Raw genomic sequence first — 16,000 nt, forward strand, 5'->3', positions numbered from 1 at the left:
CAGGATAAAGCAATAGATTGGAAAACAGCTTGTAATTAGCTTGTTTTGGTCATGATATGAAACTTCTTATAGATTCGTTTATGGATAAGATTACCATAGCGAAACTTAAGAAGAAGTTATATGCAATTCATTACCTATATTTTATACCTATAACGAGATATAAATAAAAAATATAAATCATAATAAAATTGATCAATCATTTAAACAACTTTAATCAAGAACTTAGTATAAAAATCACTAAATTATACAAAGATAAACAAAGCACGTCATATGCTGCAACTTTAGAGAAAATTTCATAAACTAAAAAATAATGTTAACAATTAGTTTATATAGTAGAAAGTTAACCTTAATTTGACTTAGTGAAACCCAAACTTGATACATAGACCTTATCATATTAAATGAGAAAAATAATAAAATAAAACCTAACACAAATAAATGCATATATACATAAGCCTTAAAATAAACTAAAAGATAAATAAATAATAGCCTAACTAATTAAAACAAGACCAAAGTTAAATTTTGTAATTATGCTAGATAATAATCATATCTCAACTTCAAATGAATGATTCTTCCTTGTCTTGATGAATTATAAGATGTACCATATATCACTGGAAAACTATGGATGTCTAATTTCTAATGCAACTAGAATCGCATCAAAATTCATTCTTTAGCTCTAGTTATGGCCAAAATAGTCGAGAAATGTCAAAACTGAAAAAATTAAATTTTTTTATTCCAATCTTTTTGTAATGTTTGGATGCTCTCCTACAAGCACTTCTTGAATATGAATAAAATTAATCAAGGCTTATTCTTCATTCTTTCATATCCTCTAGAAGTACATCTTAACCCATATATCATAAAAAAATCCATTAATTAACTACTTGAACCTCTTTGCTCTAAATCTTTTGATTGGACCTATTGGAGCCTTTAATGAATCTTTTAGTTTTGAAGCTAGGATCACATCAAAAGGACAAAGATTTTTCCTAGTGGAAGTATTAGACAAATCTATGTTTAAAGGAGGACAAACAACATATTTATTACATCATGAGAAAGTATGTGGTAGATATATATGATAGAGTCATTTCTTCAAATTACAAACAATATTTGTTTTAGCAATATCTTAGGATTATTGACAAAGAAATAGATATGTTAATAAGTATTATTGAGTTTCAAAGGCTAATAGAATGTAACCAACGCTACAAAAGTTCTAAGAGGACTAAAGACAATAATGAATATTTTATCCATTGGTGAATTTGTTTTACTATTATGCTTTCTCTTTTTTTTTTTTATTTAACTAATTTGTTAATTTTATTACACATAATAATCTATTTTATTCTTTCAAACAACTTAAAAATGGAATAATTTTAATAGCTAATAGGTAGATAGTCCTCGTGGTAATAAAACTCCTATTTACATTATATTACTTGAAGTGATTAGTATTCTTGCAATCCAAATTTTGTATCAATGCTTTACTAAATCCTAATACAAACTATACTTCTCCTTTATTTATACTTACATGAGTCCTAAGCTAATTTGTGACTTCCGATCAAACTCTTATGATTAATCATTTTTTCTTGATCAATATAACTTCTGATAACCATTTAGTCATTTCTTTAATTCTCATGGTAAAAAATGACTTTTCTTTAAACACAGAAGCTCCATTTTAATTGATGGATTTTAGCCTTAATCCTCCTGTTTTATCTTGAACAATCATGATTCTTTTATGATTGATACATGAATGTATATTTTTTTTTTTTTTGTGTAAACAATGATCCCATATTCATTTTTTTTTAAAAAGAATGAATATATTTTTTTTATATAATTATACTAAAATTGATTTAGTAACTAAATATGATATGGAAAGTGACACTATTAATCCAAAGATGATCTATGATGTTACAAAATATAGATGACATGTAATCATTTTAGCTAATCAATTCAAATTAAGACAACTTTTAGGTATGATACGTGGGCTTTATAAATTGTACTTGATCTTTTATCTTTTTTATAAAATAAATCTCCATTTCCTCTTTTAAATTTAAATATTTTTTCTTTTTAAAAATTACTAAAACAACAGCCATAACTTGCTATTAAAATCTATTATTATAAAATCTATGTTCATAACTTGCTATTAAAAATTTAATAAATTGTTTGTCTCATTTTAACTTGCCCATTATTAGTGTTACAAAGAATATATAAACGAAACACTTTAGTCCATTCTTTAAGAAGGTACCTAATAAAAAACAAGTTCATCCTTTTACTTTGGATATTAAAAAAGGAAATACTTTCCCCTTTAAAACAACTATGCCACTCAAAATACTTAGAAGAAATACGTTCCATTATAGCCGAGTATTGCTTATGCTGATTACATTAGATGGATGGAAAGACAACAACACATCTTTGGAAAATAATGGAAGCTTTAAAAGATTTTTAACATAATTTAATTATCCAAGATCAATTAAAAACCCAATAAAAAGCTTTTGATTGCCCTTTTCTCTATTCTAATAAAAGTCCAACAATATCTTTGTATTTAGGTAAGGAATACAAACCATCACCATACATGATTTTCACCATAATAAATGGCCTTTATCTAGCTAGTGAGAAGCTTTATGATTTCACATAGATTGATATCAGTCCATTTAAGGATTTAATATGTTGCCTCCAATACTTATGTTAAAAATAAGTATTAAATAGGCTTATATTTTTCAAGAACTTATCTATTTTGCTAAGATTCCTTCTATACTTATATATGTTGCCTCCAATTTAGGTGTGTGGGGGTTAGGAGTATATGAAAGGAGCTAGCTGCTAGGATTTTGTACGAGTCAGAGGCAGAACAAGGTTGGGTATTTGGCTTTGGAAAGCGATGACTAGGGTTTTATTCCAACTTCTCTATCGAGGAAAAAAAACAAAGGAGGTTGCTCCAAGTATTTATGTTGTGCCTTTGAAATGACAATGTTTGGCATGGTGAAAGTTCAAAAAAGTCCTTAGAGACTAGCACCTTTTCAATTTTCATCCTTCCATAGTTCTAATTTCACAATATACAACCAAATTTAAGTTAAACAAAATAAAATCTTTCAATTGGGCCTAAATGAAATTAAGTGAACTCCTTTATTTTCTTTGCTTTTTTCAAAGTGATCATTATCTCTACAAAACTTTCAATTGAAATCACAATCAACTATAAAAGTTAGAAATTTAACCAATTAAATCTTGAATGAATTAATAGGACCTCTTACATTATATCAATTTGTCAAAACTAGTCCTTGATCCTTCAATTATTCCTTTTGAACCATTATCTTATCCAATCAAAGCCTGAAAAGAAAATTGTTCGGTCAACTCAAAATATTTTATTTAGATTTTCTTGTCTTGAGATGCTTCTAAAAGATTTTTTTGGTTATTTATTAAAAATAACAAGGAATCAAAATAGGTTATAACATACAGCGAAATTTTATATATTTGATCCCATTCATAAATAAGTCAAAAAGGTTAAACTAGGTAGAGGTAGTGCCTCTACCTTTGGTTTGTATTCGGCTAGGCAAAAACTTTTAATGGAGAGTTTTGGCAGTAGAGTGGCTCTGCCAAAGTTATAGAATAATTCGAGGTTTAACTAGCTAAAATCTAAAATGTGGGGACCTCTAATGTAATTTACCCGACTTTAGAAAGTGTTAAACAATGTCCAATTGCGCGTGGACTTGTCTGCCTCAAGACACGAGGATCTTTGCCCACATAATTTTATATAATCTTTTCTTTGAGAAGAAGAATAGTCTTACGTTGCAAAGGGCTGAAGCTAAATAAGTTCCGTCAAAAGTCACTATCTTCTTAACAAAAGAGTTACCCAAAGCAATTATTTCTTGTTGGTAAGTTCATTTTTGAGTTTTTTAATCTTTGGTTTGTTCTTTTTCTCTGTTTAAGTTGAGATTTCTGCTGCTTTTGGTTTGTATTGTTTGATTATTGTTGCTGCTCCCAATTCTAGTTGATTTCTCAGCTGGTTTTTTGTTGGCTATTAGTTTTTGTGTCGTGTTAGGTGTTAGCTTAGTGAATTGAGCTTTTCTTGTTCTGGGGTATTGAATTTTGGTAATTGTCTTTCAAGAGACATGACTTTTAGAGTGCTATTTGGTATCTTAATTGATGGAAGTGGTGATAGGAAAAAACAGTGGGTTTGGTAGACTTTCTAAAGTAATAAGCTTTGATGTATATGAGTTTGAATTTGGACTTTTTTCTTGGAGGGTTTAGGGTGTGGTATGTATCATCTTTCATTATTGTAACAAGGAATTTGTAAAGGAGGAATTTTTGGTTTACTTTTTAAAATTTCATAAATGGGGGAGCTCCTTTCTATTGTGATACAATTGTAAAGGAATAAGAATTGGAGAAAGAAAATCCTTTTGCTGTTTATCGTTATTCTGCTATATGGTTATCAATTTGGTGAGATAGCACAGATAGGGAATCTCGTAGTTCAACAAGGGCCTGATCGGGTGTTATTTGGAAGGTTTTTATTTTTTATTTTTTTACTTTGTCTTCAGACAGAAAGATGCAAAGAGTTCGATTATCGTCTCAACAGGCACCGGTACATAAACTAGGGGACTCCCAGATTACATTATCCCCCAAATTTAGAGTGGCTGTAATCCAATCTTCTTTGTTAAACCCTTCACCAGAGTTTGAGTCATCTCTGCAATGTGAGCCCCTTATTCCTGGGCTTCCTGATGATATTGCACTCAATTGTCTTCTCCGGGTTCCAGTCCAGAGCCATGCAGCCTGCAAAGCTGTTTGTAAGAGATGGCATTTATTGCTTGGTAATAAGGAGCGGTTCTTCACCCGTAGAAAGGAATTGGGGTTCAAGGATCCTTGGCTCTTTGTCTTTTCTTTCCACAAGTGCACTGGAAAGATCCAGTGGCAGGTTTTAGACCTTATTAACTTTTCTTGGCACACTATCCCAGCAATGCCTTGTAAACACAAGGTCTGCCCTCATGGATTTAGATGTGTTTCAGTAGCTCATGATGGTACACTCTTTGTTTGTGGTGGTATGGTCTCTGATGTTGATTTTCCCCTTGACTTGGTTTTGAAGTATGAGATGCAAAAGAATCGTTGGACTGTGATGAATCGGATGATAACAGCTAGATCATTTTTTGCTAGTGGGGTAATTGAAGGGATGATATATGTAGCAGGAGGCAACAGCTCTGACCTTTTTGAGCTTGACTCAGCGGAGGTTTTGGATCCTGTAAAAGGGAATTGGCGTAGAATTGCAAACATGGGAACAAACATGGCATCTTATGATGCAGCAGTTCTTGATGGGAAACTTCTTGTGACAGAAGGGTGGTTGTGGCCATTCTTTTTCTCTCCCAGGGGTCAAATTTATGATCCAAGGACTGATAAATGGGAGAATATGGCTTTTGGATTGAGAGAAGGTTGGACTGGTTCCAGTGTGGTGGTCTATGGCCGCTTGTTTGTGGTTTCAGACCTTGAACGGATGAAGCTCAAGGTTTATGAAGCAGAAAGTGATTCTTGGGAAACAATAGAAGGGCCTCCCTTACCAGAACAAATTTCTAAACCATTTGCTGTCAATGCTTGGGATTGCAAAATCTATGTTGTGGGTAGGAATCTTCATGTTGTTGTGGGTCATATCTCTAGGCTGCAGCAAAAGGGCATTTGTGAGAAGAAATGGGGCTTCAGTGTTAGATGGCATGTGGTGGATCCGCCAGATAGTTTCTGTGACTTGACACCTTCAAGCTCTCATGTTCTTTTTGCATAGCTTTCCAGCTTTGTTTGTATCTTGTCTTGTATTGTACTGAATAAGCTGTAATTATTTAAAATGTACAATGGTAATAATTGGCTACTGCAGAACCAATCCATCAACTATACTGTTGTTTGATGTTTTTTCTCTTCTAATTCTCGCACTGGGATGTCGTTGTATTTTGTGTAATTGTTGTTATCTTACTGAAAAAAAGGTCCATAAGAGTTCATAAACGTTAGTGATTACCTTGGATACAAGGTCTTGTCTTTTTCCAAGTTCTTTTTCAACTTCTTTAATACCAGTATTTAGTATTTTCAGTAAACAAAACATATAAATAGCTATTACCATGTTACATTTTGGAGCGTGCTTCAATGATTCTTCTTGAATTCTCCAAACGAGTGCTGTAATGGAAACAACGATTGGATTCTTCTTGAATTCCAGATGCGGCAATGATCAGATCTCTCCAGCTACTGCACAGGATTCCAAAGTGGAGTTCTGTCACATGTATACTTGTAGCAATCAGAAAATGATGCGATACAAAAGGCTCGAGTCTGCAAGGCCGGGATCTTGGGGCCATCTTTTTGACAAAATAGAAGAAGCAGAAGACATCTGTAGTCAGCTGCAGCGTAGGAGATAGTACTACTACAACATTTCCACTGCTTTATCTGAAGAGAAGCAAAATTGGATGATCTGAATGTAACTTTATAGCCCATGATTAATCGCACGGAAATTATTTATTCGAGTGTTATAATATATCACATTTGCCAAAAAACCTTAACACTTGGGAGTTCATCTAAATTTTTGGGTTAAGCACGAGATGATGCAAAAATCTGTCTGGTTTCGATACAGTCAATGTCATCAAGATGGTATGAGGATGATATGCTCACACCAGACAGCAATGTTGATGAGAATGAGATTTTCAAGAAAGAGAATGAACTTTTGGAGATGGGAAATGAGATTTTAGAGAGAATTAAACCTTAAAGAGGGATGTTAAGAAGGAAAAATTAGTTTCAGCAGAGAAGCTGCAAAGCGATGGAAGGAGGCAGGGCAGGCGTGGATTTACGAGTTGCTAATGATTTAGTGAGAAAGCTAGTGTCATCGCCTGTGCTATGAATTATGCCAATGCGGGTTCCTACTTTATGCTATGAATTCGTTGAAAGAGTAGATAGAAAAAACTGATAGTATTTTTTTTAATTGAGATTTTTTTTATCAAATTATTTTCATGATAAAATAGGGAACAACATATTTTGAACATGTAAAATATCTTCTTTTTTTTTCTTCATGCAAGCAATCCAGACACCATGTCGTTGAGCAAACAGTTTTTTTGCTTTAGTTTTTTGAATTTTTGTCAAAATGTTTTTCGTTAAAACTCTTTTATCTTATTTATATTTTTGTTTTTTGTTTTTACAAAAACATGTCTTTTTATTAATAACATATTTTCAAATAAAAACTTATTGTGATATGAAAAATAAGTTTTAATTAAAAAAAAAACTTGATAATTTTATGTTATTATATGTGAAAAAAAAAGGAATAATTCATTTGAGAAAATTATATAAAAATGTATAATAAAAAATAGTATTTTATACTCGTTGAATATTCATGAGAAATGTTTTAATTTATTTTTGGAAATTAAGCTCATATATAATTATTCTTAAAATAATTAATAATACTAACATAAAAGTTCTAATTTTATTTAAAAGTGCGGTATTATTTGGTGATTATTAACATATTATTGTAATAATTTTATTTTAAAATAGCAAAAATATAGAATAAAAAATAAGATGAAAGGACAGGAGAATGGTGGATTAGGCATGTTTGGACTGGAAGGTCAAGCCGTATTCATGACCTTTAAAAAAACATCTATGTTCACTTAGTTTTTTTTTTTTTAAAAAAAAAAAAAAGGTATAGGAGGTAAAATGTTGTTTGTTTAGATAAATATTGTGTCGTCCCTTAAAATAATTTTTTTACCATGAATTGATTGAAAAATTAGAAATTGAGTGTTTTGGGTTCCAAAAAATTAAATTTAACTTGTTTCCATCTAAAAAACTTTTAAACAAAAAATCCTAGAACCTAATAACCCATTCCAACCTTTAAACATACTCCGATCATTTTAAAGACTAAAAACCAAATATCAAAATATATTTTTTAGGTTCTTTTTTTTTCCTCATCATTTAAGGTCCAAAATAAAGTTTTTTTTTATTGAGCAAGGCTTTTATGGCTTTTATTGATGGATCAAAATCATATCCACCAACTCTTTATACCATAAAAAGACGAATCTCCTCCTACATCAAAATCAAATTGAAAATATTAGGTTCAACAAGATCAACTAGTAATGAGCACTTTAATTGCATCTTTATTTGTTAATGTATTTTCTCATGTAATTGATTAATAGACCTCTTATTCTATTTAGAGAACCTTAGAATCATCTTTGGTCTTATTGTCGATAACCCTAATTATGTCTCTTCACTCAATTCTTTTTGAAATATAGCAACTCTCTAAAGAACTAGTTTTGACTTATTTTTATTATGAGAAAATATATAATGATGAGTTCATAATAGTTGATAAGCCATTCATTCTCATTGATTTTATCTCGTATATGTTCAAAAGACTATTATAAAAGTTTAAAGATGTAGTGACCACCTTAATTGCTCATTCTAAACCTATCATGTTCTTGAAATTACATTGTTTACTATTGAGCCATGAATCCTTACACACCAATGACTTTCTTTTGCTCTCCCTTGTATCCATGTTTGTTAATGACATGATTGCTCCTTTAGCCAATATTGCTATACAATCCACTTTTACAGACAGAGATGATAATTTTATTTCTAGTATCTTTTTTGGTTGAATTTTTTTAAAAAATAAAAAGGGTGTAAGAAATTAGTGAGGTTTCCAAAATAGAATAAACTTTAGCCAAGAAAATGAATAAGGATAGAATGAACCATGACAAAACACCCAATACCAATACAAAATCTATGGTAACTATAATCATGCTATGTCTTTTGATCTCTTACTACATGGCTTTAGTGACTCTAATTGGACTGATATTATTGGTGATTGAAAATCTATAGATGCTTATGCTATCTATCTTAGTCATACCCTTATTTCTTGAAAGTCTAGTAAGAAGAAAATGATTTCTCAATCTTTTACAAAGGCTAAATATAAGACTATTACTAATGTAGTTTTTTTATGTCTAAACTTAGTTATCCATCATCTTCTTCTCCTATCTTATGGTGTAATAATATTGGAGCATTTTATTCATGGCTAATATGAAATATGTTGAAAGTGATTTTCATTTTGTTTATGATACGGTCGCAAAAAAAAAATTACAAGTTTGGTTTATTGCCACTAATGGATGTTTTTACTAAACCATTTAGTTATGATTGTTTTTCCTTTTTCCAATCCATGTTGTGATGTGGACACTTTTCAAGATATACAAAAATCATATTTGAATGTTTTGCAACTTGACTTGGCAATATCCTGCCTTGGTTAACCAAAGGCATACACAATGATCACCCCCACCCTATCCATGTAAAGAAACATGAACAAATGGTATAAAATCATGACAAAGTTGATCAATCCTTCAAATAGTTTGCAAGCTCAATCAAGAATTTAGTATGGAAATAACTCAACCACACAAAAGATGGCAAGAATGTCGATTCCTTTATTAAAAATAGTCTTTTTTTGCCTAACCTTAAAAAGTCTCTACAAAAGAGTATTCATAATAGAAAGAATCCTAGGTCTAATAAGATATCTCTAATAAATATGGATAATAAAGGCTCTAATATCTCTAAAATGACTAATAATAATTAAAAACTAAATAAAATAATAGTTCAACTAATTTAAATAAGACTAAAGTTGTTTTTGTAATTTGTTAACAGAATTAAAAATCAACTTCAAATGCATAATTCTATCATGTCTTAATAAATTATAAGGAGTGTCATATATCACTGGAAATATATATATAACAGAAGAAGAAGATGAAGGCCACGAGCATCAAGCCTAGGCTCGTGTGCCTGGTCTTAAAAAAAGAAGGGATTATATGTCCAAACTCTTGTAGGGCAACAAGTTCACAAACCTAAGCTTTAGAAAGAAGCAAAGGTGCACCTTTTTCTAAAGAAGCAAACGGCATGTCATCCACCGATGTAGATGATGTGTCTGATACAATGATTTTTTATTGCCCTCATTATTAAGAAATCAAGTTCTGAGTTTTTAGATTCCTAAAACCCAGTTTTTAACTTTTTTTTTTTTTTGCCTAAAAAACACCCGAAAAACCATTTTTATTAAACTCTTTTCATCAAGATAAATCTATTAATATTAACATTGATTTTATTTTTTTTATGTCGGAATGTGAGATTAAAAGCCCTCTCTTCTATTTCTACCCAAAAGTTTTCTCTCTCCTCTTGCTAGTGTTAGGGACCGAAATGTAAGCTTTGAAAGAAAAAAAAAAAACATTAACCAGAGTGTAGAAAGATATGCCTATTATACAGTAAAAAACATAAAAACAACCGTTCCTATTCTTCTTCTTCTTTTAATTTTAGTCTTTATTTTTTTCATTTTTTTAACATAACCCTACAATTGTACATCGTAATAGCTCTTTATTTAAATTATAGAAATAATCTTTGTAATAAACCATTCGCTAGTGACAAAACATTAAATAGAACAACATAATTTGCAAGATGAAAATTAAAATAATAATAATAATAATAAACCAAGGTTGAATGGACAAAGTACAAAATATAAAAACTCCTTGGACAGAAAAATGGTTATAAAAAGTGGAACGAAGATGGTAATGAATTTGGGTGAACAATAGCAGCGTAGTGAATTCTCCATCTCTTTGTAGTTTTAATTAGCTTTTATAAAATGTAGAGGCAAGCCATGTCCTGCTTCACAGTTCTACAAAAAAATACCGCTACTGTTCAATCGATTTAAACTTCATAATCGAATAACGATGGAGGAAATATTGTATAATTTGTTAAATTTTAAGTTTGTTTTTTAAAAATTATCAATTCAAATCTCACAAATTTTAAGATCATTAAATATTTATATAATTATTAATTTTAAAACTCATAAAATTAATTCAAATAAATACAAATTAATTCAAATATCATCTTAGAAAAAAAAACCTTAGAAATCTCTCACCGTTTCAGCACCTATGGCACATGTTTCATCAACCCTAGGCTGTCTTTGTCAATTATGTCAGAAAATAAAATATTCAAACATTAAACATTGCATGTGAGGCAAAGACAAAAGTGCGAACCTAAACAATTTTGGTGTGCAGAAGTCATCTAAAGTAGAAAACAGCCGGTCGTCTTCGTTGTTCGAATTTTCAGCTTCCCATACCAAAAAAATTGACCACAACTAATTTACAAGGGGAAAATGACACAAAAAAGCTTAATCAACATGATCACATGTTTAACTAAAAATTATTAAATAGTTGCCGACTAGGCTGAAAAATGCAATAGTGAAAGGATGGGGATAAATAATTACAACACAATGTATTATTCAAGGTAAATAAATTTAAATTTACAATCCTCAGAGCCTTAATTTGAGGCCAGAAGAACAATAATTAAAGAAACAAGTGGGGAGAGATTCCCGCCTATAAACTTCACCTTCAATCTCTTCTCTCCTCTTTCTTCTCATACATTTAAATAAACATATAGATTTATATTACTATAAGCATATTCACTCCTCTCTTGCCTTGTTTCTCTCATGGTTTTTGACTTTTTGGAGAAAACATGCCTCACTATTTCTTGAATCTCTCCCCATGTTGTTTCTTTGTTTCTATAACCCAAAATTGAAAGAAAAGAAAAACTGTACTGCATGTACGTGCAGTTTCAACTCCATATTTTAACTGCAGTCTCTCTAACTTTGTGTGGCCTCTTCTTACTTTACCTATGCCTCTTCTTCGCTTGCTGCTTCTGTTTTTCGTTGACTAGAAGATTAGCGTAGAGAATCTCATTCCACGCATCCGGCACACCGGGAAGACACCAATGGCTGCAGTCCTGGAAATGTAACGGTGATTTCCTTTCCTCCGGAGACAGGTTTTGCTTCCTATAGACTGAAGGGTGCCCATCCTTCCGATAATCAGTCATCTGTGTAACATTGAGGTATGTGACATGTGTTTTCATGTTTCTCAACACTTTCTCAAGAACCAGCATCTTCGGTGGATACTGCCTTAGGTATGTGACGTTTTTTATGGGTTCAGCCTCACTGTCACATTGCCCACCAGAATTCCATTGCCCACCGCTGCATAAAGACAGATGCAACAAATATTAAATTACCTGCTCCAAAGCTACAATGGTGCTGTAATTTAAACAAAAATACCAAGAGAACAGCAATCAGCGCCATTCCTATCTGAGAATTCCAAGACCAATCTAAATTTTCTTATTTTAAGGTCTTGATGCCACGAAAAACATGATCTTGAGCATGAAAACAAATATTAGTTTACCATTACTCCCTCGAAAGTCAAAAGTGGAATCAAATCAAATGATATGGGAGAAGAACACAAGGAAATCTATCATTAACAATTAAATTATTAATTGATAGCATTTCACCTGAAATGGGAAGCAGAATATCCTCTGAAGAAGACCAGAGATTTCATTGGATCTACATTTGCATCAACCCATCTGGCCCATGTTGTCAAAGCTTTTCGAAAGGCCTCTAGAACATTCAACTCATTATACACATGACTCCCTTCTTGGTAATAATCTTTCCTGCAAATACCAGCAGGTGGTTTAGTTTCCTCCAGAAAACAGAGGAACCGAAAAACAATAGAGCCGCAGAGGTAAACTATGAACTCACCCTTTGGAAGTTTTGTCGTGTGTCCACCAGTGTCCAGTATTGAAGACGATGATATCTGCACTTTTATATTGACTGGAAGACCTCCCTACTAAATCAAGCCTAAGCGTCTCCCTCATCGATCCATCCTTTTCGGGCATTTCCCATTCTTGAACTAAGAAAGGCGATACAAAGAAATCAATTGTGCAGTTATAATCCTGCCAATCATGCAACGACAGATTTCACAAAGTTAGGAGGAAACAAATCGAAAATACAAGAAATTCAGTTTACAAAGATTGAGCAGATGGAATTGGTAACCTACTTTGAATAAAAAGGAGTATGAAGCTTCCCCTCGAAAATGATGTCTTCCATTCACTTCAAAAACCTTGCTTTGATCTTTCACTGATCCTTTTAGAATACAAACCAGAGACTCCCACATATTCCTGTTCAGGGAATCGCCAACGAAAACAAGTCGCTTTCCTCTCAACATATCCAGCATATGACGAGGATTCAACCTGAGCAAAACAATTCAGATTAACAAACCTTGTAATTAAAAATAAATTTATTTGATTGACCCTTTTCAATTGAAGTGTTGTACGAATCATACACCACAACACGAAGTTGATTGATGCATTCAATGAACAGGAGAGGAAACTTTCTAAATCAGGTAGCAGAGGATAACTGACAGGCCAAAAATAATTGGATCGCTTATAATTGTACGTCCAAATCCTCACTAATCTCAATACAAGCATGAAATCCAAAATCTAAATTGATAAATTGGAGTGATTTTCTACGAACCAAAGCCCCGCCCCAAAATAGAAAAGTTTCCCCATAAAAAATAGCAGAAAAACTTAAAAAAGAAACTACATACCTTGGTAAAGTGCATCCTTTAGGCTTCCATTTATATTTCTGATAGTCTTTATCAGGCCTGCCATTAATTATACAATTAAACTGCTCATCAATCAATGAACAAGACCCGGGTTTGTAAAGCGGATACGAATCATCCTTGACCCATTCTCCATCAAAAAAATCGCAATTTGCCAAATTATGCACCCGATTATCAAGTCCCCGCTTCACTTCCTTCCCTGAATTGGTTTCATTGCTCTGTTTTGTCGCATTACTTTGTTTCTTCTCAAGTGTAGCAGTAAAATTTGATGACACGGTCTTACCTGCATCACCTTTATCTTGATTTCCAGAGCCTTCCTTTACCAAAGAACCTGACTTCGTGGGTGTATTTTCACTTTGATTTGCTGCTACCTGGATTGTACTTGGGTTAGCAACTGTGGTTTGATTTGGCTTTAAAACTTGACCTTTATCAGAATTCACTGCAGTTTGAGTTTGATTATTTGCAAAGGCTGGCTCTATAATGACAACTGAAGAATTAGAGGTCCGGTTTGGTTGCAAAACTGTGCTTTGAGTGAGGTTTTTTACACTTATTGGTTCTTTAACTTCTGTTCTAGAATTGGGTGATAAGGTGGTCTTAGATCTAGTAGTGTTTTGTGAAGGCATTGAAGAGAAACCACGGCCTTGCTCTTGTGAGGTGGCTGCTGATGTGTTGTTGGGCAAGAAGTAAGAGAAAATCGAAGAAAATTGAGATCTATGAGAATCAGAAGAAGCAGTACTAGTGCTGGTACTAAAAATATTAGTAAACCAGGGAGAGGATGAGTTTGGAGAAGGACTGAATGCCAAGAAGATAGTGAAAGCAACAAAAGCAAACATGAAGCCATAAGCGAAAGTCTTAGTTCTCCTTGTTTTAAGGATAGAAGATAGGTTCTTCATATCTGTAATTATGTTACCTCCACTGATGGAAGAGAGGTGTTTGCTGGCTGTTGTGTCAGCCATGGAAACTGAACACTTTATCTTCTTCTCTGGTTTCTATCTCTGGAAAAAGAGAGAGGGAGGGAGGAGGAAATGGTACTGTTGTTTAAGAGTGAGAAAGAGAGAGTTGTGTGGTGTTAGAACTTAGAAGTCTAAAGTTGATGATGCCTTAGAAAGAGAGAGAGAGAGAGTAGTGGAGCGACAGTCTTCTATACGACAGCGTCTAGAGAGATGAAGTTTGGTTTACACGAGGAAGAGACGATAGTTGTCATTCGTCAAAAACAATGCAGTTAAGGAAAGGAAAGGAAAGGAAAGATTTTTTACTGTGATAGACATGGTTTCGAGGAATAATAGCATTAGTATTAAAAAAATATTTTAAATATTAATATATCAAAATAATTTTAAAAAATTGATTTTTAATAAAAATTTTAAAAATCACAAAACTAAAATAATTCTTAATCACATTTCCATGCCAACAATATTTCGTACTTGCATAATTCCCTGGATTTATAAAAACTAAATAATCTTTAAATTTGGATTTTCAATGTAAAATACCATCAATCGAATTCCGTAATTAGGGGCGCAGCTAAGGGAGATTGGCATAGCCAGGCTTCCGCCGCCGGGGGGGGGGGGGTATCCCTTATTCTTCCTTTAAATTTAGAATTTTAGAGTTAAAACTATTAAAATTTAAATGTGACCCTCTAAAAAGAATTCCTTTTTTTAGCTGTTAAAAAATCATTTAATCTGTAAATATTTTAAAGGAAAGATATTTATACCAATTTTTTTAAAAAACATAATTTAAATCACATTTACAAATACTAGAAAGAAAAGAAAAACCAAACCTGGCAAGAAAAATTTTAAATCTCCTAGGAATTTAGGAGCAGCTTATCAATAACAGGGAGGTGGGCGATATGAATCCCACCTCCTGAATTAGGGATACCCTTGTAATTCCACTCCACATCATTCATTTTTATCTCCATTTCTTACCCCTTCACATTAAAAACACTTTTCCGTGTGGGACCGTATGCGACCTGTGTCCTTTTTCTGAAGTACCCAAGAGTCCGTACCTGAGATTAAAAATCAACGGTCAATATTTAAGCAGTGCCAACTCGATAATTTTACTAGGGGGTCGTCGGTGAGCGGCTGTGTGGCTGTGGCGTTATGTGATTGGATGGACCCACCAAGCGGAGAATCCAACTGTACCTATAATTGTGCTGGAGCCAGCGCGCACCGCCACATGATGTATCTCATGTCATTGTCGTTTTGGTACTGCTATTCTATAGTATACCCTGTTTCTAGTCATGCCAAATGTGTCGTTTTGAATAGTTGCTATGAAATCTGAAACTATTTCTTACAATAAGTTACATGATAAAGAGTAGATTTAAGGAAGGAAAAAAAAAAAACAGAAAGAGAAAGAGAAAGAGAAGAATTAGAAATTGCATCTTTTCTGTTTTTTCTATATGTTTCCTATCAAACAAGTCCAACATAAAAAAATTATTTACTATTGTATTTTCTCAATTTTTTTTTTTTATTTATATGAGATATTCAGGATCAACTTGAACGTATATCGACTAATATTCACAAGCTTTAAAATCAACGACTAAATAAATTATCAATGGCCATTAATATGATAACCATATGGTTTGAACCTGAGACCACAGGAAAGCAAACTCTTTAATC

The 16,000-nt window shown here is 32.4% G+C and overlaps 2 protein-coding genes across 2 annotated transcripts; one reads left to right on the forward strand and one right to left on the reverse strand.

Moving 5' to 3' along the window:
* Positions 1 to 3,687: 3,687 nt before the first annotated feature.
* Positions 3,688 to 5,860, forward strand: LOC118043881 (F-box/kelch-repeat protein At1g30090). The gene is made up of 2 exons (XM_035051991.2): positions 3,688 to 3,851; positions 4,515 to 5,860. Exon 2 carries the CDS (start codon positions 4,523 to 4,525, stop codon positions 5,738 to 5,740), a length of 1,218 nt encoding a protein of 405 aa, XP_034907882.1. The 5' UTR covers positions 3,688 to 3,851; positions 4,515 to 4,522; the 3' UTR covers positions 5,741 to 5,860.
* A 5,341-nt stretch (positions 5,861 to 11,201) lies between these two features.
* Positions 11,202 to 14,534, reverse strand: LOC118043880 (protein trichome birefringence). The gene is made up of 5 exons (XM_035051990.2): positions 13,374 to 14,534; positions 12,825 to 13,017; positions 12,527 to 12,720; positions 12,280 to 12,438; positions 11,202 to 11,971 (listed from the first exon to the last, which is right to left on the reverse strand). Exons 1-5 carry the CDS (start codon positions 14,342 to 14,344, stop codon positions 11,614 to 11,616), a joined length of 1,875 nt encoding a protein of 624 aa, XP_034907881.1. The 5' UTR covers positions 14,345 to 14,534; the 3' UTR covers positions 11,202 to 11,613.
* Between the last annotated feature and the right edge of the window lie 1,466 nt (positions 14,535 to 16,000).

The sequence above is a fragment of the Populus alba genome, chromosome 6, assembly GCF_005239225.2.
Source record: "Populus alba chromosome 6, ASM523922v2, whole genome shotgun sequence".
In the NCBI taxonomy this organism is placed as follows: Eukaryota; Viridiplantae; Streptophyta; class Magnoliopsida; order Malpighiales; family Salicaceae; genus Populus; species Populus alba.

What these genes read in the sequence shown, in the direction of transcription:
- LOC118043881 (XM_035051991.2), top strand. Translation starts at nt 4,523, where the DNA reads ATGCAAAGAGTTCGATTATCGTCTCAACAGGCACCGGTACATAAACTA.
- LOC118043880 (XM_035051990.2), bottom strand. Translation starts at nt 14,344, where the DNA reads ATGGCTGACACAACAGCCAGCAAACACCTCTCTTCCATCAGTGGAGGT. An exon ending in CATACTCCTTTTTATTCAAA is followed by an intron (nt 12,721 to 12,824) that starts GTAGGTTACCAA and finishes CATGATTGGCAG; the next exon opens with GATTATAACTGCACAATTGA. An exon ending in TATTCTGCTTCCCATTTCAG is followed by an intron (nt 11,972 to 12,279) that starts GTGAAATGCTAT and finishes GTCTTTATGCAG; the next exon opens with CGGTGGGCAATGGAATTCTG.